The following is a 23,748-nucleotide window of genomic DNA, read 5'->3' as shown; positions in this document are numbered from 1 at the left end:
CTTAATATATAAGCACTGTTGGAATTGCTTTCCTGATTTCAACTTTACATGGACCTTCCCTAGCGTTAATTCTGTCCATCAGATGAAACAGAGACATCGTCACATCGAAATAGTTAACATGAAAGGACCTAGGGTCTTAATTCTGAATTAACTGCATCTGTGAATTCAATTTTATGAACAGCTGCTGGGACAAGTTAAGAGTTCAGGACAGTTGTATCAATGGGATACAAAGCATAAAGATTTAATGGGTGCAAGGTAATTTATAGCTGGATTTTCATTGGTAAGCTGAAAGGATCTTACTATAAAAATATGTCAACAGAACCTTGTGTTCCTTAAACCAGGTGGCAATCTTTATCATACATACTATAGCAGTGATGGCTAACCTTTTTGCCATCACGTGCCAAAAGCTGGAGGAGTACGGGGTGGTCACGTACGTGCATGCGTGCCCACACCCATAATTCTATGCACCCTGCCCCCCCTGCATGTGTGCGCGACCTCTCATGCTCCCCCTGCTTTTGGCATGTGATGGCACGGTGGGCCCAGTAGGTCCGTTTTTTTGCCCTCCCCAGGCTCTAGAGGCTTTCTAGGAGCCTGGGGAGGGCAAAAACAGCCTTCCTCACCTCCCTGGAAGCCCTCCAGAGGCTGGAAACGGCCCGTTTGCCGATTTCCGTTGGGGCCCAGAAGGCCCAAAAATCAGCTAGCCAGCGCACGCATGCGTGCTGGAGCTAATCTAGGGCAACGCTCTTGTGCCCATCAATATGGTTCCGCGTGCCACCTGTGGCACGCGTGCCATAGGTTCGCCACCATGGTACTATAGCATATTCAACTTGATATTTTACTTCCTAACAAAAGAGGGAATCACAGTTCCATAAAGAGTGGAAGTCAATTCATGTGCTGTTACATGTATCTGTGCAAGTTCTGGAATCTGGATGTTTCCAATGATTAATAGCAAGCATAATTAACAGGGCTAATAATGCTGTTCCTAAAGGATCTCACCCCCAAATTTCCACTTTCACATCCAATATGCCCTACATCTTGAGGAGCGTTACCTGAAATCAGTGATTCATTGCCAGTAATGTTGGCAACAGTACTGACATTTAATTGTCTCCAAAATTATTTACTACCCAACTTAGTTGTCTTTTCTCACCCACCTTTCCCTTTCATCTTGGAACTGTCCCATTCTGATGAATTTCCTCTCACCACATTTGCTCTTCTAATCTCTCTTTCCATCCATTCTTTGCTGGTCTAATTATTTCTGAAGTCTCTCACAGATTCATTTGCTTTCTCAATACCTTCATAATTTATCCTGCAATCTTTTTATATCACCACTGTTTACACCCCCATGATCACTGCTTCACATGGGCTTCAATCTTCCCTAGTTCTGGATAATCTTATTTCTTCTTCATTTCTTGCTTCTTCTTTCTTTCCTTGTTATACCTCTCTGAAGGATTTAGTACTTGAGTTCCTATCTAGCTCATGCATATTAGACGTTAGTACAATTTACTTCATACTTATCTCAAGTAATGTGATTTTCTTAAGACTTCTTTGTTTTCTCTGAGCATTACATTTTACTCTGACAAAGAGTTGTGCAGCATGGCCTTTACTGATGTTATTCAAAACCAAGTCTTATTATATTAAGTGATCTGTCTGATCGTGGTATCTGTTGTTTTTCTTTGTGTTTTCATTTCACTAAGACTGAAATGAAATGAAACACTGATTTACTCTATAAAATGTTCACGTGAATACAATGAAATACTTTTTGGATTTCAATAAAATATGGCCAAGGAAATAGCATTTGTCTACCACTTTTTCTTACCTGGCTTGGCATAAGTCTTCAACTCAAATCTATTCTGATATTAAAATAGATCAAACTTGAGACTTGCCACGTAACTTTTCCGGCAATTTAGAATTTGAGACAGTAACTTCTGAACATTAGGACAGGGACATTTAAATTATATCCCCAATCAATTATAATGCTTTATTTTCATGCAAAGTGCAGACTATTTTCCTTTGAACTTGCTCTGCCACACATTTTTTGTCTCTTTAACTATTATGTCTGTTCAGAGTTTGCATTCCCACATAACATGGGACTACTACATGTTTACAGCCCTAATAGTTTATAAAAAAATATCAGTGCTGGCATAGAGAACACGAAAGTCATGTGAAGAACCATGTGAAGAAAATTTAAATTAAGAAATTTTCATTTAGTAAAATTTTGTTTTCTCATCTCCCCCTTCTCAAGATATGTGATTGCATTTCCTTAGGTTCTTCTTAACATACAAAGTAACAACTTGGCAAGTGCAAATGTTAGATGAAAGGTCCTTCTGGAAATCTCGTTAAAATGTAATTTTCTTTTTCCAATCAGGGGATCCCATAATTGTAGGGAGCCCAGGAGATAAGTTACATTGTATGTGGAATATCGGTGCATTCACCTGTGATCTCATTTATATAGGTAGTCCTTGACTTACGATCACAATTGAGCCCAAAATTTCTGTTAAATGAAACATTTGTTAAGTGATTTTGTCCCATTTCTTGCCATAATTGTTAAGTGAATCACTGCAGTTGTTAAGTTAGTAACCCAGTGGTTAAGTGAATCTGGCTTCCCCATTGCCTTTGCTTGCCAGAAGGTTCCAAAAGGGGATCATATGACCCCAGAACATTGCAAGGCTCATAAATATGACTCAGTTGCCAAGCATCTGAATTTTGATCACATGACCAAGGGGACGCCGCAATGATTGTATGAAAAATGGTCATAAGTCACTTTTTTCACTGCCGTTGTAACTTCAAATGGTCACTAAGCAAACCGTTTTTAACTCAAGGACTACCTGTATTTTATATTGTTATTTAAGATGTGTTTTAATTGCTTGTTTTATTGTACACCATCCAGATTTACACAGTGAGATGGGCAGCTTTAGAAATTTTATAGACAGACAGACAGACAAATCAAGGGAAGGTGGCTGAATACTTGTCCAAACCCTACACTGGAAGAGAAATAACAGCAGAAGGGAAAGACATGTGACTGTGGCATAGTTCATGAATGTTTTCTGAGCCCGGCATCTGACTGTGCTGACTCTGCTGTGGAAGGCACTCATCAAATCTATGGCTTTCAGCTGATGGAGTGGCAAATAGGCCTTTGACTGTAGCTCTGCAGCTGAAGGAGAAGCTTTTCACCCACAATTGGCTGAGCAAAATCCTATTCGCAGAGTTAACAGCTGTGAACCCTGCTGAGGGCATCTGTTAGGCTGTTAATGCTGGTTGGGAATCATGTAGCTCTGGCTGTGTTTTGTTTATCAGAGAAATTCTTAGGCATTTTCAATAGCCTTAAAAGATATTGTACCTCCTGTTTGTTTACATATAATGCTGGGACTGTTTCCTCTTGATTCCCTGCTGCTGATTTTCTTCCCTGCAGGGGGGCAAGCACATTGAAGGTTTTTTTCTTTTTTAATTATTTTCATTTCAACTGAGTTATAATAATAATAGTAATATCAGCCTAGAATGCTATTAAAACAAAGCTCATTGCAGGGAGCAAGGTCTGATTCTTCCGCTTTTCTTACGTCGGCATCTGCATAGAGAAAAGGCATTTGAGAAAAGCAAAAATGGCATTGCAGGTAGAAGGAAGAAATTATGGTGAATACAGCAGTATTTTTTAGAGCCTGGCAGAGACTATACGGATTTGGCAATAAAGGAGAAAGTTAAAATTACTCCCCTGCACAGTCTAATTTATTCACACAAAGATAGGGAGTACACTTTAAAAAAAAAAAAAAAGCATAGTTATAGCTGTTAAAGCTGAAATCTTGAGGTTGCTGACATTTATCCATGGTTTTACACTCTTTGGTGTAGTGATATCATGGCATAAATTGGCTATTGTAATCCTTAAACTTCAGCTTCCATCCCTCTTTTATAATATGCTTGGCAAGTTACGTGATAGGCTCATAGGTCTGGTTGTTGGCAGCTAAATAACCTTAAATACAAGAGCTGTAGAAAAGATTCCCTGTAGAAAGATAAAGGATTTTATCTTTCGTGAAAGATAAGAACTGGAGAAGAAAAGTTTTGTGATGTGTATCTCTCTCTCTCTCTCACACACACACGAGTAATGAGCCAATTGCCAAACAACAAGACCCCAGGTGTCGACCCCATCCCCACAGAATTGCTGAGGCCTGTACCACCCACAACTATCACAGGCATGTGCCAGAAAATTTGGGAAATGAACACATGGCCACAGGATTGGAAACAATCAGTGTTCATTCCATGCCAAAAAAGGACGACTCCAACATTGCTCCAATTACCATGCAATTACCCTCATCCCTCACACTAGCAAGATTCTCCATAAGATCATGCAACATTTGGCACCGGCCATTGAAAGGGCATGACCAGATGTTCAAGCTGGCATCAGAAAGGGTCGTGGCACTGTCTATATATTGCAAATCTACAATAGATCATGGAAATATTTCAAGAATATACAAAAAAAAAAAAGCCATCTACATCTGCTTTATTGACTACAAGAAAGCCTTCTATTGAATCTATCATGACAAGCTGTGGAGAACTTTAAATGTTCTGGGGTTGCCAACACATCTGGTCAAGCTGGCACAGTCGCTGTACACAAATCAGGAAACCACTGTGTAAACACCATATGATAATATTTGATTGGTTCAAGATAGAGAAAGAGTGTGACAAGGTTGCATTCTTTCACCTTTCTTGTCCAAAATGTGTGCTGAAGTGAACAGAGGAAGTGGGGATTTGGAAGAATTAAAAAACAACAACAACAACGGAGTAAAGTTTGGAAGAAGGAACTTTCAAAACCAACACCAACCAGAGCATAAAATAACTGAAAGAAGCTGTACAAGACTGGACAATGTGAAGAGAGGGTTCTCTGGATCACTGAGAATAAGACACAATTGAATAGACAGCATCATCATCATGGGACTTTAGTGTTATTGAAACATTCAGACAATATTGAGACTGGATATAATATTGTTGAATATTCTGTTCATTGAGGGCTAATGATTTGTATCTAATTATTTATCAGGGTTTCAAAACAGCAAGGGATATTTCAGTTTCCTTTTTTCAAGTAATAGTTAAAGCACAGGGTAAAAAGCAATGTGCCAGCAAACCCAACCCACCCCCTTTCCCAGCGACATCTAGTGGGCATTGCAATTAACTGATTGTTCTCTAATCCATTAAAGGGCTATAAAAAAGTATAAAATAAATGATATCAAATACAGTTTATTTGACAAACTTCCAAAAACATTTGGTAGAAAGGAAATTTTATTGCTTTTATAATGAAGAATGGCTCAAAACATTTTAAAAGCAAGATTAACTATTAAATATCTTCAAAACAAAGGAGATCGGAACTCAAGTAGTTCAACAACAGTCTTTTTCTGGAAGTGTTTCAATTTAGCATCCTTTTAAATTAACTGTGGTTTAAGTTTATGGTTGTACAAGATGAAATACAGTGAGTTTTGTTGTGACTCGGGCTAACAAAAATGATTTGATAATTACAGGCATTAAATGCCCAGTAAAGAAACATGGTTAATTTATATCTATGTTTCAGAAGTACCAGGTTATATGGAACTGCTATTGTACATGTAGCTTTTGAAAAAGAAAATAATACTATGAAAGGAAGGTATTCTAGATTACAGTACATATGATTAGAGAACTATTAAGATTACATTTGACCAAGGAGAGTCGTTTTACTTTTTTTTGTTTTGTAGAAACTCAAAAGTACACAAATCATATTCTGGAAGATGATAGATTTTCTACCACTATTATGCCCATGTCATTCTTTTTTACCTGAGTTACTTTAAGTAAACAGATTATAATGTGCATTTACTAATCTGGTTCAGAGCTCTAGGTGCAGCCTATGCTCATGTGAAGTGTGGGGGACCCTCATTCATATCAACCAAAATAATCGGCCTGTACCCCAGGGAGGAATACACGTGAATCAGCCCTCTTTTGGTATCAGCAGGGAGGGGAGCTGTGTACAGGTCCTGGGAGAATTTCTGTATTCATAGTTGTTCACTGTTTCATTGTTTGGCCCTGATCTCTAAGGCATGGCCACTGCATAACCTCCAATCATTTCCAAATGGCTTTTGTATATCCTGCCAGTAAAATAAATGAAGGCTGCAGACGCACTGTTGCTGAACTTTTCATACAAAATTAACCTCTATATGGGAAAAGTCTGGTAATGTGCTGACACTTCTAGAGTGCAGTTTTACAATTATGAAGCAGATAGGAAGCCTGTAAAACATTTGCTGAACATTAATTTTACAGTGGTCTGTACAGGATGGTAGATGTAATGTAATTATGTACAGAAGTTTATTTTCATAGTATTTTGTGCAACCCAGTCTCCATTTGCAGTTAAAAGGCTGCTGTCGATTCCTCGGCTATTCAGATTCCTTTAATGCAGCTAGGAATGGAGAATATATAAAAAAGAGGACCACTGATCCCAAACAAATACTGTGCTACACAGACAGCTGTACATAATTCATACAGTGCATATATCAGAGTTACATATAGCAGCAAGTAGAGACAATGACCTTTACAGTTTCTAGGCATGATATACTTTACATGGGAGTGAATATTTCTACAAAAGAAATTGGGAAGGCCTAGGTTTATAGGAAACAACGTCTTCTATTCATGTTCAGAAAAATAGTGCAGTAGGAATAAATCCTTTACAGTAGCAATTATATAATTCAGAAGCACTGTTAACTCAAACTGTTAAAAAGCCACATACAAAATGAAGTGTTTTTGTACTCGAGAGTTATGTCAGTCAAGTTTGCTGTAATACTTATCAGAAGTATCCATCTTCTTCATCCTCTTTGTGCTCTGTTTTGCTCCATATTTCTTGTAATCATTTCCCTCGTTTGTTTAATCTATCACAGACTTAAGTAGAATGAGTACACTTGAAGCAATTTCTAGCTAAAGTCGTATTGATGAAAAACACAGGTGTTCCGTCACATTTACGAGGTAAGTTTGGAATAATTTGGAGGAGAAAATTTACGTTTTAAATACTTCAGAATATAAAGTGGAAGACAGCTTACTACGGTGATGGCTGACACTTTCCATAGGAAGGTCAATGTTGTGATAAAGGCAACATCTATGGGAATAAAAAAAAAGATCATTTATATAGGGGGAAAAAAGAAGGGCAAGAGTAACATTGATACGTTGTGACATATTTTAGGTTAGATACTGTGCTTGGGTGGCAGACTAGCAGAGAATCCAAGAAAATCAAGAGAAGGGAAGGTGAGGGAAGAGGAGAGAAGAGGAGAGGGCAGTATTGCCAAGAAAAGTACATGGACAATTGTAGGAGTGAAGTTTGATTCAAGACAAAACTCTTTATTTTGAAATAAATACCAGGAGGTGATTAACTTTACAACAAGTTCATTGTTTCATTCCTTTATTTTGACAGCAGTCCAAATGACACAACCATCAAGACAAATCTGGAAATGTAACTCTATCACTGTTCAAAGGCAAACACAACAAAGAACAGAAGCAGCTTTTCAAAATCAATTGCTTTAATTTTATTTATTCACTAAATAACAATTAATTTGGAATTGATTTAATTATATACCTCTCTTTGTGAGTCCTTTTTTCCTGAAATGTTATTCTTGTATGTTACAATAGAAATGTATTCAACATACTTATGAGAAATAACACATAAATGCAATTTTGTTTTTGTTCCGTTTAGTATCTCAGAGACTGAATACGTTCCCCTCATATTTATTTTTATTTTAAAAGTAATAGAGAAAACTTTTCTTGATATGTAATAGCCATCACAGAAGTACAGTATATATTTCTTAGGGCTATAATTTTATTAAATCAAGTACAGGTAATCTCAATTTACAACCATTCATTTAGTAGCCATTCAAAGTTGCAGCAGCACTGAAAAAAGTGGCTTATGACCATTTTTTCATGGTTGCAGCATCCCCATGGTCATATGATCAAAATTTGGATGCTTGGAAACTGGTATGTATTTATGACAGTTGTAGTGTCTCAGAGTCATATGATCAACGTTTGCAACCTTCTGACAAGCAAAGTCAAAGGAGAAGCCAGAAGCCAGATTCACTTAACTATCCTGTTACTAATTTAATAACTGGAGTGATTCACTTAACATCTGTGGCAAGCAAGGTCATAAAATGGGGCAAAACTCATTTAATAAATTTCTTACTTAGCAATAGAAATGTTCGGCTCAAGTGTGGTCGTTAGTTTACAAGGACTACTAGTAGTATGGAGGATCCCTAAAATTTTAATTACAGATTGAAAATTGATTCAAATTGAGTCACTGTTTCTTGGCTTTTTGACAGGCCCAATATTTGTTGTACTTCAACTTTGTGTTTATGTGTATGTAGAGGGACCAAGAGAAATACACACACAGACACACCCGCACCCACACCCACACACACTCCTTCAAGTTGCCTTTTCTTTTAGGTAAGATTTTCTAAGTGGCATCTTATCATTAAGGAAATAGCAATGATACCTACCTAAGAAAGCTCCAAAAGACACTCTGCCTATACCTGCTCCAGTAAGGCACAAGAAGAAAGGACAGATTCATAGTAGGGCAGGAAAGTAAGAGAAGATAAAATCATAAAGGAATTATTAGTAAGATTTTAAAGACAGAAGGAGATTAGTAGCATCTAAAGATATGCATGTATAGTAAAAATATAGCAAAAATGAACATTATTTTTAAAATCTATACTAAGTGTTAGAAAATGTGTTAGCCCAACAGAAATCTGAATTCAGCTCTTGAAGGGATGGGATCCTAGTATGCATGAAAACCTCTGAAATAAAATTTAAGATCTTTATTATTAAATACATTTCTTTTTAACAAATTTTGTACAGCTATAGCAATTTAGCACTATAGCTAATAAAATTCAGTTACTATTGAAAAGAATTTTCTAAAAAAAACCTGTGTTAAATTACTCTCCATATTTTAGATGCACTTATTAGGCTTGCATCATTTTTTTTAAAAAAGCAGCTAAGTATTATACATGTGGGAGCTACTCACCAAAATATTCATTAAGGAATGCAAGAGAAGCTACATAGCAGCAAAGACTGAAGATTTCAGCCACGATCATTAACCAGTGCCAGGTGCGTATAGTGAGAGCAACCATCAAGAGTTCAGTCAGGATCAATGCCGTGAAGGAAATGGCAACAACATGGACAAATTCAGATTCAAACAGCAGAAGGGCTCCATACATCAAAATGCCACCTAAGAAACAAAGACATACACATTTTTATTACTGATTCACTTTACAGACTAGTGTGACATGCATGTGCCCTACAACTGCAACTTTTTATCATTTTGCAAGAAACAGCTATTTGCAATCATTCTGAGAACAGTGCTGTAAAAGTTAAGAACTAGATACATTCCAGCATCTATCATGGAAATAAGTTACTTTAGGGCAGGGGTATCAAACTCGCAGCCCATGGGCTGTATGCATCATGCGCTGACCACACCCATGCCCGATTTAGCAAAAAGGGGAAAAAAGTCACGATATGTCACGTGATGACGCTGTGACGCTGCAAGTTCGACACCCCTGCTTTAGGAGAACAACATGCTGTTGTGACTCCGACCCCCAAGCCTATCTAACAGAGGGAGAGGACTCAGAAGGTGAAGGAGAGGATTTCGCAAGGCCTACCTCTCCAGGACCCTCCTCTCTGGCAATGCCTCAGGTTTCCTCCGAAGGCCAAGAGATACAGTGGGGCAAAAAAGTATTTAGTCAGCCACCAATTGTGCAAGTTCTCCCACTTAAAAAGATGAGAGAGGCCTGTAATTGTCATCACAGGTAGACCTCAACTATGAGAGACAAAATGAGAAAACAAATCCAGACAATCACATTGTCTGATTTGGAAAGAATTTATTTGCAAATTATAATGGAAAATAAGTATTTGGTCAATATCAAAAGTTCATCTCAATACTTTGTTATATATCCTTTGTTGGCAATGACAGAGATCAAACGTTTTCTGTAAGTCTTCACAAGGTTGGCACACATTATTGCTGGTATGTTGGCCCATTCATCCATGCAGATCTCCTCTAGAGCAGTGATGTTTTGGGGCTGTTGCTGGGCAACACGGACTTTCAATTCCCTCCAAAAGTTTTCTATGGGGTTGAGATCTGGAGACTGGCTAGGCCACTCCAGGACCTTGAAATGCTTCTTATGAAGCCACTCTTTGTTGCACTGGCGGTGTGTTTGGGATCATTGTCATGCTGAAAGACCCAGCCACGTTTCATCTTCAATGACCTTGCTGATGGAAGATCGTCCTGGTCCCTTTGCAGAGAAACAGCCCCAAAGCATGATTTTGCCACCCTTATGCTTCACAGTAGGTATGGTGTTCTTTGGATGCAACTCAGCATTCTCTCTCCTCCAAACACGACGAGTTGGGTTTCTACCAAACAGTTCTACTTTGGTTTCATCTGACCATATGACATTCTCCCAATCCTCTTCTGGATCATCCAAATGCTCTCTAGCAAACTTCAGACGGGCCCGGACATGTACTGGCTTAAGCAGGGGGACACGTTTGGCACTGCAGGATTTGAGTCCCTGGCGGCGTAGTGTGTTATTGATGGTAGCCTTTGTTATGTTGGTCCCAGCTCTGCAGGTCATACACTAGGCCCCCCCGTGTAGTTCTGGGATTTTTGCTCACCGTTCTTGTGATCATTTTGACCTCACGGGGTGAGATCTTGCGTGGAGCCCCAGATCGAGGGAGATTATCAGTGGTCTTGTATGTCTTCCATTTTCTAATTATTGCTCCCACAGTTGATTTCTTCACACCAAGCTGCTTGCCTATTGCAGATTCAGTCTTCCCAGCCTGGTGCAGGTCTACAATTTTGTTTCTGGTGTCCGTCGACAGCTCTTTGGTCTTCACTATAGTGGAATTTGGAGTGTGACTGTTTGAGGTTGTGGACAGGTGTCTTTTATACTGATAACAAGTTCAAACAGGTGCCATTAATGCAGGTAATGAGTGGAAGACAGAGGAGCCTCTTAAAGAAGAAGTTACAGGTCTGTGAGAGCCAGAAATCTTGCTTGTTTGTAGGTGACCAAATACTTATTTTCCACCATAATTTGCAAATAAATTCTTTCCAAATCAGACAATGTGATTGTCTGGATTTGTTTTCTCATTTTGTCTCTCATAGTTGAGGTCTACCTATGATGACAATTACAGGCCTCTCTCATCTTTTTAAGTGGGAGAACTTGCACAATTGGTGGCTGACTAAATACTTTTTTGCCTCACTGTATGCCAGGAGCAAGGCACTTCGGAGCAGCTGCAGGTGAGGGGGATGAGTTTTGGCTGGATCCCAGACAGCATCGGAAGGATAAGCATGCGTAGCAGAGAAAGACGCGTGGGCGGGCCAGAGATTGAGCTGAGTCACTGGACCGCACCCCACAAGGGATAAAAGGGGGTGTGTCGGCTATTCAGGCCTTGTGACAGACAAATTGAAAAGCTCAGAAGTCATATCGTGTTTCTAGAACCCTGTTAGAATCTCTTTTTGGATTTCTTTGGACTGGACTTTGACAATTCTTTGCTTTGTGGAATTAATTTGGTATATCGGACTGAGGAGAAAAAACCTCCCTTAGTGAGTAAAATCTCTTGGCAGGCAGTTCATGGTTCGCTGCCATGACTGTTATCTTAAAGGTATTCCTGACTGTTTGATTCATTAACTCCTGGCTGTCTGTTTGTGTGTGTGTGTGCGACGGGGACAGAACACATGCTTTCATTTATTTGTGAACTTAAAAATACTTTTTTTCTTCTTTTTTTTCATTGTTAGTGTTGGATGTTTTTCTGTTTTGTATTTTATTCTTGTTGATAAATGAAAATAAATATGTTAAAAAGAAGAAAGAACGTATATTCTTAACTAATGCTACAATGCAAACATCTTGAAATAAGATTCCTAGAGTGCTACGGAGAAAACCATTGTGCAGTATATGAAACTCACATGAATATTTTTCTAATTGTGTTAGTTAGAATTTGATTAAGTCCATTCAAATATTTTCAATCTCCATGATCTCACATTATGATGCTGACTATATCCCTGACATTCACACATTCAAAAGGGGGTTTATATATATGAGCACAATGCAGAAATCCCAAAAAAACACCTTTATGACATTCAACTATCCATGTGGACTTGGGGGACATGATCCAATGTCCAATCATGCTTGCACTTAGTTTTTCATGCAGTAATGCATGAAAGGAATTCATTTTAAAAAATCTCACTTTAAAGTGGCATGCATCAAATAAACAAACATGTAAACCACCTATGTGGTATTAAAAAGATTATTATGTTATTTCAGTATCATATTTTAAGCAACTATTAAAATAATGTGAATGAAACATTAAAATGAAAAAATGAAAATGTAATTGCGAAACTCAAATAGTACTGTTTTTAATACGAAGCAGAACTTCACCTTGATAAATACTGATTAAAACCCAGATGAGGAAGGTCTTAAATGACAAGGATCGTCCCTAGAAGTAATAACAAAGAGAAGGTTACTTAACCATTGCAGAAAAAGGCATCTGACATACTAAATAAAAGGAGAAGCAATCTTCATGTTGGCCCATTAAGAGTCTTCCCAGTTGTTTGGAACTCAAATACTATAATACAAGAATACAAGAAACCCAAAATAACAGAAAGGAATTGCAAACATTTGGCTTCTTTAGAATTATTTCTCAAGCTTGTCATTGCCAGGGACATGAAAAATAATGTTCTCAGTTTTATAAGATATAAGCTACAATCAAGATATTTGTCGTTGAAAGTTAGTCTTAAAATAGATGATTCTAGATTAAAGTGTATTAGTCCAGAGTTCAACAAATCTTTAAGACAGTACTATGTCATGATGAATGAATGCCCGTGCATATCTAAAAGAATGGCTGAGATAAACCCACTTGAGATCTGGCTTTATATAATGATATACTAGGTAAATCATTTAAACTACACTGCAGCATTATTTTAGTGATTTAACAAAATAACAAGAAACCCAAAAGATTAAATAGATTGAGTATATTTTATTTTAGGCACTAAAGGGCTCATGTTTGTGGAACATGAAATTAAAGATGAACTTTTTTGGGGGGAAAATATACAAAAATAAAAGCAATTTCTATCAGTCACACAGATTATTAAATCTGCACAAGTGATACAAGGTTGCAGCAAAGTTTTATTGGTTTTGATGTTTAGGGATTAATTTTAGAACAGTGAAATTACATCAGTACATATATTGTTTTAGCAATCATATGGATTGCTGCTTCTTTCCCAGATTTGTTTTCAGTTTTCCAGGCTAACTTATACCTGCTGTATTTCCTTAGTTTTCTTTAACCAAATACTAAAAGATTCAGCCTGTTTAGCATTTTGAGAATGACCACAATCATTGGGTTCTGTCAAGGAAAGAATTTTATTCAGGATGACAACAAGAATATAGCCAACTTTTATAAGTCAGCAAGAAACAAAAAAATCCAAATAGTGAATACTTATTTATAATAGGTGCTCAAAGAAGGAATCTGGCCCTTAAATTCTTTGATAGGAAAAAGGTAGAATGTAAACCCCTGAAAATTTTAACTTTAAAAACATAAGCAAAATGAGTGTGAGTATGACATCACTGATTTTTCTAAACATTAATTTTCTGCCAAGCAAATTATATCACCTAATTATCTTCCTACTCTCCCCCCACAAAAAAATTACTAGCTTCCTTACAGACAGCATACCACTTAGTTTGCCCTGAAGCTACTAGCTTCCATAAACTATTAAACATCTGGTTCTTCCTCAAGGCATTGGGCCAGCAAATTTGGTGAGAACTCATCTTGGTGTCATGGTTGTATGTTTTGAGTTGTTCCGAAGATGTTATGTTGTCTCAAGTTATTTTTTAAATTGCATTCTTTGTTGTTAATTATTTTTAATTAACTGTTAGCTACCCAGTGTAGTGTGTGTTTAGAGAACAGCCACACATTAAACTACCCACCCTTCCAACCAACCAATCTTTGGAGATTTTTCATCAGGAAGAAGGAGTTGTTCTTTTTTGCCTTCTGTCTTATCTCCAGTTTTGTACTTCAAAACAAAAAATGCCAGGTACATGCGAGATATGAATGCTCTCACCTTGGTAAGATCTTTGTAAAGCTCAGGATACAATAGTGCCATTTCTGGTTTTACATCTTGATCCAACACTAAAGAGAAGACTGGAAACATAGTGTATATGGTTGCATACCTTAGAGAAAAACAATTTTAAAACAGTTGAATATTGTTTAAAGCCATATTCTTTACATAAACTGCTTCAGTCTGAAATAAAGTATTTGAAGCATTATGATTGCTACTTACCCCACCATTAGGAAACCCTGATATAGAGGAACAGATGCAAAATAGAAGACAGACGAAAACACAGCCTAGAAAAATATAAGCAGTTACATGGAGATTATTATACATCATACAATATTGTGGAAGGTGTTATCAAAGTTAGAAAAAAAGGAGGTTCTATAAATTGTTTTCCACATAAACAAAAAATAGGTACCTGCATAGTTGAAATAATAAGGCCTCTGTGCATGACAAATTGACCTAGAGCTGCTGATCTTTTGTAACTGTTTCGACCATGTACCATCAGCAGTCTACCAATGTGTTTAAATTGTGTTATAGAAAAATCAGCAGCCAAGGAAGCTTGTTTCCCTTCCTAAATAAAAAAATAAAATGATAAAATGATCAGTGTAGCACTTTGGAGATATATAAACAAAAAGTAATTTGAAATTTGAGTAGTAGTGGAAGAATTGTTAATTTACTTAGTTTCTCAATATGCTTAGGTTAATTCGGAGGATAACTTTCAAAAAGTTCTAGAACAAGTATGTCAAACCTGCAGCCCAGGGGCCACATATAGCCCTGGATAGCTAGTAGTGAACCCCTCAAGGTTGTAAACTTTGAACATTACTATGTGATTTGTCTACTTGCCTGGTGGCTCAGCAGACAGATAGCATTGTGATTAACACCAGCTGTCTGCAATTACTGTAAGTTCGAATCTCACCAGGCTCAAGGTTGACTCAGCCTTCCATCCTTTCTAAGGTAAGTAAATTGAGGACCCAGTTTGTGGGGGCAATAAGCTGACTTTGTATAAAATATACAAAAGTATGAAGGCTATTGCTTAACGCATTGTAAGCCGTCCTGAGTCTCCGGAGAAGGGCGACATATAAATCAAATTAAAAAAAATTATATTATAAAACTATATTATAAATTTTATATATAGCGCAAGACACTTCCTCTTCACTCAATCCAGCCCAAGCAAGCTAAAAGGTTGGTCACCCATGTTCTAGAACTAATTTTTTTTTGGCAGAAATTGGGCATTTTCAGAATTGTCCTATATACTGATATGAATTTTATACCTCCATCAGCTTTTGCCAAAATGAGACTCCAAATCCAAATACTACTTTTTGGGGAGAGAAGAGCAGGTTGCTTGAATTTATAGTTCACTTGAACTGTCAGTAGTGCTTCAGTGACTTCTGATACTCAGGCAAAAGACCAAATACATGATTTACAGAGAGAAAAAGGCAACTGTCATTAGAGGGTGTCATCTAAACAATTTTCATTTTTAAAGGGTTGGATTTCTAGGCCTCCTAGATTAGACCCAACAAACTTAGTCTATGTCTATTGGGTCTACAACAAACAGTAAGAAATACATGTCAGATTTTCTCTTGCCCAGTCAGAAAGCAGAACTTTCGCAGATGAAATGACAAAGGAGATTCCTCCAAAAGAGGTTATGAGTTGAGAAAAATAAGGAATGTGTCCACTTTAACTGATATATTATCTTATATTAAGGACTACACTGTGATGAGAAAGCAATAAAATCTAACTAATTTCTTTTTTTATCCTGTCTGCAGAATACTATCCAGCAATCCTATTTACAGTTATTTAGTTTCAACCAGAGGAATATCTTAAAGACTGTTCTGAATTTGTCAGCCCTCTGAGATAGGCAGTGTCAAGAAACAAGCATGACAGGAATTCTAGAAATGCTTTTCGTTGTTGCAAAGTAGAATAACAAAATCTTGAAAGCCTGTCAGAGTTTCTCCCTGACTTATATTATACCAAACAAAATCAATACAGAGTTATTTTGAGTTATTTTTATGCTTTCCTCTTTCTCAGGAATGAGTAATCTTGTCTGAAAATCCCCCATAATTATTGCTCATTTTCAAGGCCAAATTTATATTTCTTTACGCCACCTCCCCTATCAGAATCACTTCCCTCTTCTCTGTGAAAGGCAGTTCAAGCAATTCAAGGGCAACAAAGAAGGAATCACTCCTGTGCTACTCTCCAGACATGCCCTCTCCTGGTCCTGACAGGGTCAATGGACAGATCTGGCAAAGCAGAACTAGATGGAGCTGGAAACTGCCCTCCCCTCCTCTTGCATAGCAATCACCACTGGAGGGTCCATCTCGGTATGAAGCAAAGAGTCATCTTCATCCTAAGGTGGTAGTGGGAGTTATCTTTTCTGAAAGCATGTCCCAAAAGATCCAGTCATTCCTAGCCTATTCCTAAGGCCAGTTGGAATTTCTTCACAAAATATCATTCTGAATTGGACTCTGGTTAGATAGAGTCATCTGGATTGGCTGAAGTAAGATCCTGTCCACCATCAAAGCTGACACCAGCCAGAACATAGAAGAACTCAAAATAGTGCAAGGTCAGAAGATGTGGAGAGACCGAGCCCATAGAATTGCCAGGAGTTGGACATGATTGAATGGGTAACACCATCATCAGAATCCTGTTCCCTTATCTGGGAAGAGTTTCAGCCTGTAGATCATGAAAACGAAGGACTTCTGAAAAGCCAGTAGGATCAGGGCCAACAAATTTAAGGGCAACCTCTTAACAGAAGGGAACTATTTAACAGAATAAAGGATTCAATTTATGTCAGATTAAACCCTTACAATCTTCCAGGACATGCTAGGTATATAAAATCTTCTTCCAGAGAAAGGCTTGAAATCTTGAGGAGCTAATGTCTATTGAAAGTACAAATCTATTATGGGCTGCTCACCTAAACAAAGCAGACATAGGGAATCCTCACTATATCTGTGACATTTTCGAAGTGTAGCCTATGAGGCCATATGGTTGATTGGGCAAAAGGCTTCACAAGACATTTGTAAACATGAAGAATAAAGCCAGAGGAGAATGAAACAAAAATATAAAATAACTGTGAGTAAAAAGGTCCATTACACTAAGAAAATTAAAAAAAAATATTTAGAAAGTAGTCTGAGAACTCTGATGTTTTCTATGGAAAGAAACAGGAATTCAGGGAGGGGCAAAAATCATACCAGTATATAGAGTGGTAATAAAGTAGTGAGGTCCTAGGATAGAAATTCATATTTTATAACATTGGGCACATCTAGAAAAACTGTATGTCTTACTTCAGAGACCATAAGAAAGAGGTAGCAAATGCAAAGATCTACTGCATAAGAGAAGTCTGTTTGCATGAATATCACAAATCATGCTGTCTATAACTTGAAGCTGTTAATCCTAAAATATTATTATTAAGAGCACATTTAATCTAATTTATAAATATACCTTTCCTTCAATTCCAATTCCACAATCTGCTGCCTGGATCATACTGACATCATTTCCTCCATCGCCTGAAAAAACATATGCAGAATATTTAAGTTTGACTTGGCAGTGTTTCATATTTACTAGCTGCATTTCATTTCACCTTGAATTTCTATAAAGGTATTTGAATTACATTTTAAAGTAAAAATGGTTTTTATTTTTTCAATTTACAAAAGCAAAAAATAAAGTAATTATTGCACGTTTGTTACTAAAAGATTTCCCAATTTTCTATATATAAATTATAGTTCAGAAAATAATAAAAAAAAATGTGATTGAGCATGATAGGCTGTTTCAACAAGCAAGAAGTTGGAGGGGAGATGCTATGGCTCCTGACTCAACATGCCAAGAGCCACCTAGATGCCAAGGTGGCAGAGAAAAAATTGTGCAATTCAGAACCAATACGGTCATCACTTGTGATGGTTGAGGATGTCACTTGTCATGTGCTTTACGGGCCTTATTATCAGCATTTTTCCATAACTTGGGGAGATATATCCAAAGCATTCTTAATAATTACAAAGGAGACATTACAAAATTTAGAAAAAAACAACTTTTGGCCTTCAAATCCAAAGCTATGTATAGTCCAATAAAATACTGGCTGACAATTTCAAACCCTGTCTGGTCATTTTTCTGAGATTTAACTGTACTTGCTTTAGCAAAACGAATTGAAATAAACATTCCTTTATTATGTTTAGCATTCTATTTAAAGGATTGCCATATCATTGTTTTATTTTTACATGATACTGTGGCAATCTTTTTAAAATATTCATTTATTTTTTCATTATTGTGCCAAGTTTCACAATTGAAAGAAAACCAAAACTGATACAAACCTATTGCACATGTACGCTTTCCTGTGTGATGCTGCAACAATTTTACAATGTGAGCTTTTTGGGTGGGAGAGCATCGGCAGCAAACTACAGCTGGACACTGACATGCTAGTTCTACAAATTCATGTTCATAGTACTTCAAACATACCTATGAAAAGAAATACACTTTATTATATTAATTTTTACATCCCAAATTCTTCAACTTTAACTTACAATTTGTATTTTACTTGTAGCTTACAATATTTATTTGTGGTATATGACTTGATAGCTGGTTTTTCTTTAATCAACTGTGACTCTTGTGTATTGTTTTGCTGGTCAATGACCAAAATAAAATGACTGACTCTCATATATTTCCTCTAGTGAGGAAAACTTTATGCTCAGATTGAGCACCTATTTTGTGCCTTACTACAATAGGTGTTGCCCTTCCAACTTTCCCATTTCTCTGTTTTCACTAGAAGGAATGAAATACAAGGTTAGTATTCTATCTTACTATGTCATTTGCTGCTAAAACCTGTTATGCCTTGATTATGTGCCATCAAATCAGTGACAATTTTTAGCAACTACATAGATGTTCCTTGGTATCCTTTCCTCTGCTAAACATTTCTCAGAAGATTTCTTCTGTTAAAATGACCTCTATCCCACTGTGTTTGAGAATTTCTTTCCATTTTTTTTTGGTGATGTTTTTGAGCTGTTTTTTAGGGGGTGATGGACGTTTCCGCTGCTAGTGGGATATCTTGTCACACAACTCTGTGGGTCTCCTGATTAACTTTCTTGTCTGAAAAAGGCTAGGGGAGTAAACCCACATGTTGTTGTCCTTTGAAATTTTCTTCAATTATATCTGAAAATTGCTAAATATGCTTTTATTTCCTGATTGGTATTTGGTGATGTGCAAGAACAGTGAGAAAGTCTGGTTTGTATATGCTGACTCTAGCCCAGATATTTGGCTTACTCCTTTTCAGCTGCAAAGATTAATATGATAAATTGATTTTAGAACTGGCTGCTGCTTAATTTAGGTAATCCCCATCTCTCACCTTGGATAAAGTCAGTGTTCATGATCCCATCTTCAAAAAAGCATTTGGGAAAACATGGAATTCAAAGTTGAGTAGCTGCTGAGAACCAGCTGTTCTCAGGGAAGAGATGTCATTAATTTTAAGCTGTCATATATATATAAGAGGGAACTGTATCCTCATGCTGACAGAAAGCAATCCATTGTTTAATATGGCTGCAATCCAGCTGCAATAAAGATTCTTATTTAGCACACTGCACTGAATCTCTATGAGACTTCTGCCGAGTTTGAATCATGCAGCCAGCTTAAGCTCTGTAAAGTTAGGGATAGGAATTTTAAGCCGAGTTCTGGTCTGGGAAACTTAATAGCAGCAAAGAAGAAAATATTGCTAACTAAAAAGAATACTGGCGCTCAGTTCAAGATTGCCAAAAAGCACCTAGATGACCTTTCAGACTTTGGGTGGAATGTTCTATGAAAAGATGAATCAAAAATAGAAATTTGGGGGTTACATGGCTATTGTTCTATCTTATAGAAACCAAATACTATTGCATAATAAGAAGCCCATACAAACTGTTAAGAAAGCAACGTCATGGTTTGGGAATGGTTTAGCTGCACTAGGACCTGAACGAGTAGCCATTATTGGTGAAAGAAAGGATTCTGCTTTGTTTCAGAGAATTCTACAGAAGAGTATGAGACCATCAGTTAAAGCTGAATTATACGTGGGCCATGATTCCAAACACATAAATGTCTGTAAGGGAATATACAAAGAACAGAGTAAAGTTTGACTTAGCCAATTCAAAGAACTATAAAAAGGTGGCAAGCCTGAAATAAGTAGTTCATGAAAGGAAAGGTTAAATGGTATGGACTTGTAGCAGTTTGTTACCGAGGGCTGGGCCAAAATTCTTAAGTTGTGATGTGAAGGACTAAACATCCATTATAGAAAGAATCTGGTTGAGGTTATTACTCATGGTACAGATGGTATAACCAGTGACTGTATTTAAAGGGCCAGTTATTTCCTACACAGTAGCACACTGCACATTTATTTATTATTTATTTATTAAGCTTATATGCCGTCCTCTCTCCGAAAAGGACTCAGGGCGGCTCACAGCAATAAAATAGACAAATCAATTTTAGATGTTAAAAACCATTCAAACTCCCCTTAAAAACCCCTTTAGTCCAAACCGGCCTGGTGAAATAACCATGTCTTAAGGTCACGGCGGAAAGAGTGCAGGTCAGGGGCCACCCGGAGCTCCAGGGGGAGTTGATTCCATAAGATAGGTGTGCACAGAGAAAGCTCGTTCCCTAGGAGTCACCAGACGACAGTACCTGGCCGACGGCACTCCAAGGAGGCCCTCTCTGTGGGAATGCAGCGGGTGATGGGGAGCTGTCGCTGGCCGCAGATGGTCCGTCAGGTACCCTGGGCCTAAGCCATGTAGGGCTTTATAGGTGATAACCAGCACCTTGAATCTCACTCGGAGGGCAACCGGTAGCCAATGCAGGTCGCGCAGGAGGGGTGTAACATGAGAGTGTCGGGACACTCCCATCACTACCCGTGCGGCCGCATTCTGCATCAGCTGAAGCCTCTGAGTGGTCTTCACGGGCAGCCCCATGTAGAGAACATTGCAGTAGTCGATCCGGGAGGTCATGAGCGCATGAGTGACTGTACGGAGGTCATCACGGTCCAGGTAGGTGCACAATTGGTGCACCAGACGAATCTGTGCAAATGCCCCCCTGGTCACGGTCGCAACATGATCTTCCAAAGTCAACCGTGAATCCAGGAGGACACCTAAATTGTGCGCCCTTTCAACAGGGGGCAACACCTCACCCCCTATGACCAACGATGGAACATTCCCTTGGAACCGAGATGCTGGTACCCACAGCCATTCCGTCTTGGCTGTGGATTGGATGATTTTGTTCATAGAATACATGTATCAAGCACACAAAACTTTGATGTGACTTCTCTGTTCAGACTCCTTTTAAATATCATGGAAACCCGCATGGTAATATTGAGAAGAAAAGATATGCAGAAGTTTAGAATACTTGAAAAGGAATGAATACTTTTTCTCAGAACTGCATATTCAGGACTTCATTCCATTAAAAAGTGAGCTAAAAAAAGGAAAAAAGTTGAAACTGTTAGGATTCCACCCCCAGCTACAGGAAGGTTTTTGTTTTTTTTTTCTTTCATGGGACACAGAGGATAACAGGCAAAAAAATGTGGAATGTCTCTGTTCGGTAAGATTAGTATTACTTAACTAACTAGTATTAGATGTTGTGTTGATTTAAAACAAATGTGACTCTTGATTGCACTGCTTGGGACTCCTTTGGAAAGCCTACCAATCTATCTACCTGCACAAACAACATTATCAGCAATTGATGAAAGCTAGGCCATTACCTCCAGAGAGTCACCAGATATTACTAAAGCACAATCATGTTTTCTTCTGAATGCATTTAATTCCAAATGAGCTTCTCCACGGCTGGTTACCTGAATAATAATAATAAAAAAAAGTAAAACAGAGTTAGGACAACTTTTCAATAGATGTATGTAGATACATACATTGTTATGAAAATAGAATTTCAATCCAATACAGTAGAAGCTGTAGAAAGTGGAAGGAAACGTATTGATTTAAATACAAATCCATTAAGAAACAACAAGCTTTGCAGCATCAAAGTTATATTACACTGAGAAGCTTACATTTTCTCCCTCTTGATTTCATATACATTACACATTTACAAAAGGGTTTTAAATTAGAGTTCTTCAAAAAGAAAGAATGTAATATGGAAGCTTGAAAATTTTGATTATCTCTCCTGCCTCAAAAAAAGTTCTGACAACGATCCATCCAGAAATCAAGCCCTCAGAAATTGAAGAAAGATGCATTTGGGGAAAAGATAAGTGTGTTAAAGGCAAGCATAGAAGCACAACATACTCATGCTGAAATAATTTCAAGCCTCATGCAGCTAAAATTATATTCTCAATTTAACCATTTCAAATCCCTCTAACACTGAGAAATATACACAAAATAAATATTTTATATTAACAACAAATTATTTAAAGAGTGAATAAATCTATTGGATATTTAACAGCCTTCTTTATTTTTTTCCACAATAAAAAAAAAATGCCCAAAACATGTTTTCAAAAATTTGGTTGAATGAACCCGGTGTGCGTGTATGTGTTTATAGGATCATAAAAAAGGGGGATTTGTGAACTTTAATAATAATAATAATAATAATAATAATAATAATAATAATAATAATAATAATAATAATAATAATAATAATAATAATAATTTTATTTCTATACCGCCCTTCTCCCGAAGGACTCAGGGCGGTGTACAGCCTATTTAAAAACAGAATAAACATCAATTTAAAATAATTTAAAAGTATTAAATAAATTTGGCTTAATTTAAAAACCCCAAAAATTTAAAACATCCAATTAAAAATTATGTTGCTAACCCAGCCTGGCGGAACAATAGGGTCTTGAGTGCGCAGCGAAATACCCGGAGGTCAGAAATCTTACAAATTTCCGGGGGCAGTTCATTCCACAGGGCTGGGGCTCCCACAGAGAAGGCCCTCCCCCTGGGTGTCGCCAGCCGACATGACTTGGCCGATGGCACCCTGAGGAGACCCTCTCTGTGGGAGCGAACTGGCCTGTGGGAGGCTATTGGTGGCAGAAGACGGTCTCAAAGGTACCCGGGTCCTATGCCATGGAGCGCTTTAAAGGTGGTGACCAACACCTTGAATCGCACCCGGAAGACCACTGGGAGCCAGTGCAGCTCGCGCAGGAGGGGTGTCACGTGGGCGCAACGGGTTGCACACATAACCACCCGCGCGGCCGCATTCTGGACCAGTTGGAGCCTCCGAGTGCTCTTCAAGGGGAGCCCCATGTGGAGAGCATTGCAATAGTCCAACCGGGAGGTAACAAGGGCATGAGTGACTGTGCGCAGGGCGTCCCGATCCAGAAAGGGCTGCAACTGGCGAATCAGGCGAACCTGATAAAAGGCCCCCCTGGCTACGGCCGTCATATGTTCTTCTAAAGACAGCCGTGTGTCCAGGAGGACACCCAGATTGCGAGCCCTCTCTGTGGGGGGCAAAGATTCACCCCCAATAGTCAGCGATGGCACCTGCTGACTATATCGGGACGCCGGAAGCCACAACCACTCGGTCTTGGAAGGGTTGAGTCTGAGCCTGTTCCTCCCCATCCAGACCCGCACGGCCTCCAGGCAGCGAGACATCACATCAAGGACATCGTTGGGGTGGTCTGGGGTGGAGATGTACAGCTAAGTGTCGTCAGCGTACAGGTGACACTTCACCCCAAAACCACGGATGATCTCACCCAGCGGCTTCACATAAATGTTGAACAGGAG

At 38.1% G+C, this 23,748-nt stretch overlaps 1 protein-coding gene across 3 annotated transcripts in view; it reads right to left on the bottom strand.

Moving 5' to 3' along the window:
- Window positions 1-5,247: 5,247 nt before the first annotated feature.
- Window positions 5,248-23,748, bottom strand: part of ATP9B (ATPase phospholipid transporting 9B (putative)) — a 150,954-nt gene continuing 132,453 nt past the window's right edge. For 2 of the 3 annotated variants that reach the window (XM_070940655.1, XM_070940653.1), the window contains exons 21-30: window positions 21,780-21,869; window positions 18,385-18,529; window positions 17,522-17,586; window positions 14,496-14,651; window positions 14,306-14,370; window positions 14,087-14,195; window positions 12,408-12,465; window positions 9,005-9,208; window positions 8,481-8,513; window positions 5,248-7,096 (exon numbers count right to left, since the gene is read on the bottom strand). In XM_070940655.1, the coding sequence (XP_070796756.1) occupies window positions 6,960-7,096; window positions 8,481-8,513; window positions 9,005-9,208; window positions 12,408-12,465; window positions 14,087-14,195; window positions 14,306-14,370; window positions 14,496-14,651; window positions 17,522-17,586; window positions 18,385-18,529; window positions 21,780-21,869 (1,062 nt within the window). In that variant the 3' untranslated portion in view covers window positions 5,248-6,959. The remainder of the gene's footprint in view (window positions 7,097-8,480; window positions 8,514-9,004; window positions 9,209-12,407; window positions 12,466-14,086; window positions 14,196-14,305; window positions 14,371-14,495; window positions 14,652-17,521; window positions 17,587-18,384; window positions 18,530-21,779; window positions 21,870-23,748) is intronic. The other variant, XM_070940654.1, reaches the window with a different exon arrangement.

This window comes from Pituophis catenifer, unplaced genomic scaffold, assembly GCF_029215685.1.
Source record: "Pituophis catenifer annectens isolate HBS135680 unplaced genomic scaffold, rPitCat1.0.hap2 SCAF_3, whole genome shotgun sequence".
Taxonomy (NCBI): domain Eukaryota; kingdom Metazoa; phylum Chordata; class Lepidosauria; order Squamata; family Colubridae; genus Pituophis; species Pituophis catenifer.
The sequence above is the reverse complement of the archived record's forward strand: the minus strand, read 5'-3'. Positions and strand labels throughout refer to the sequence as shown.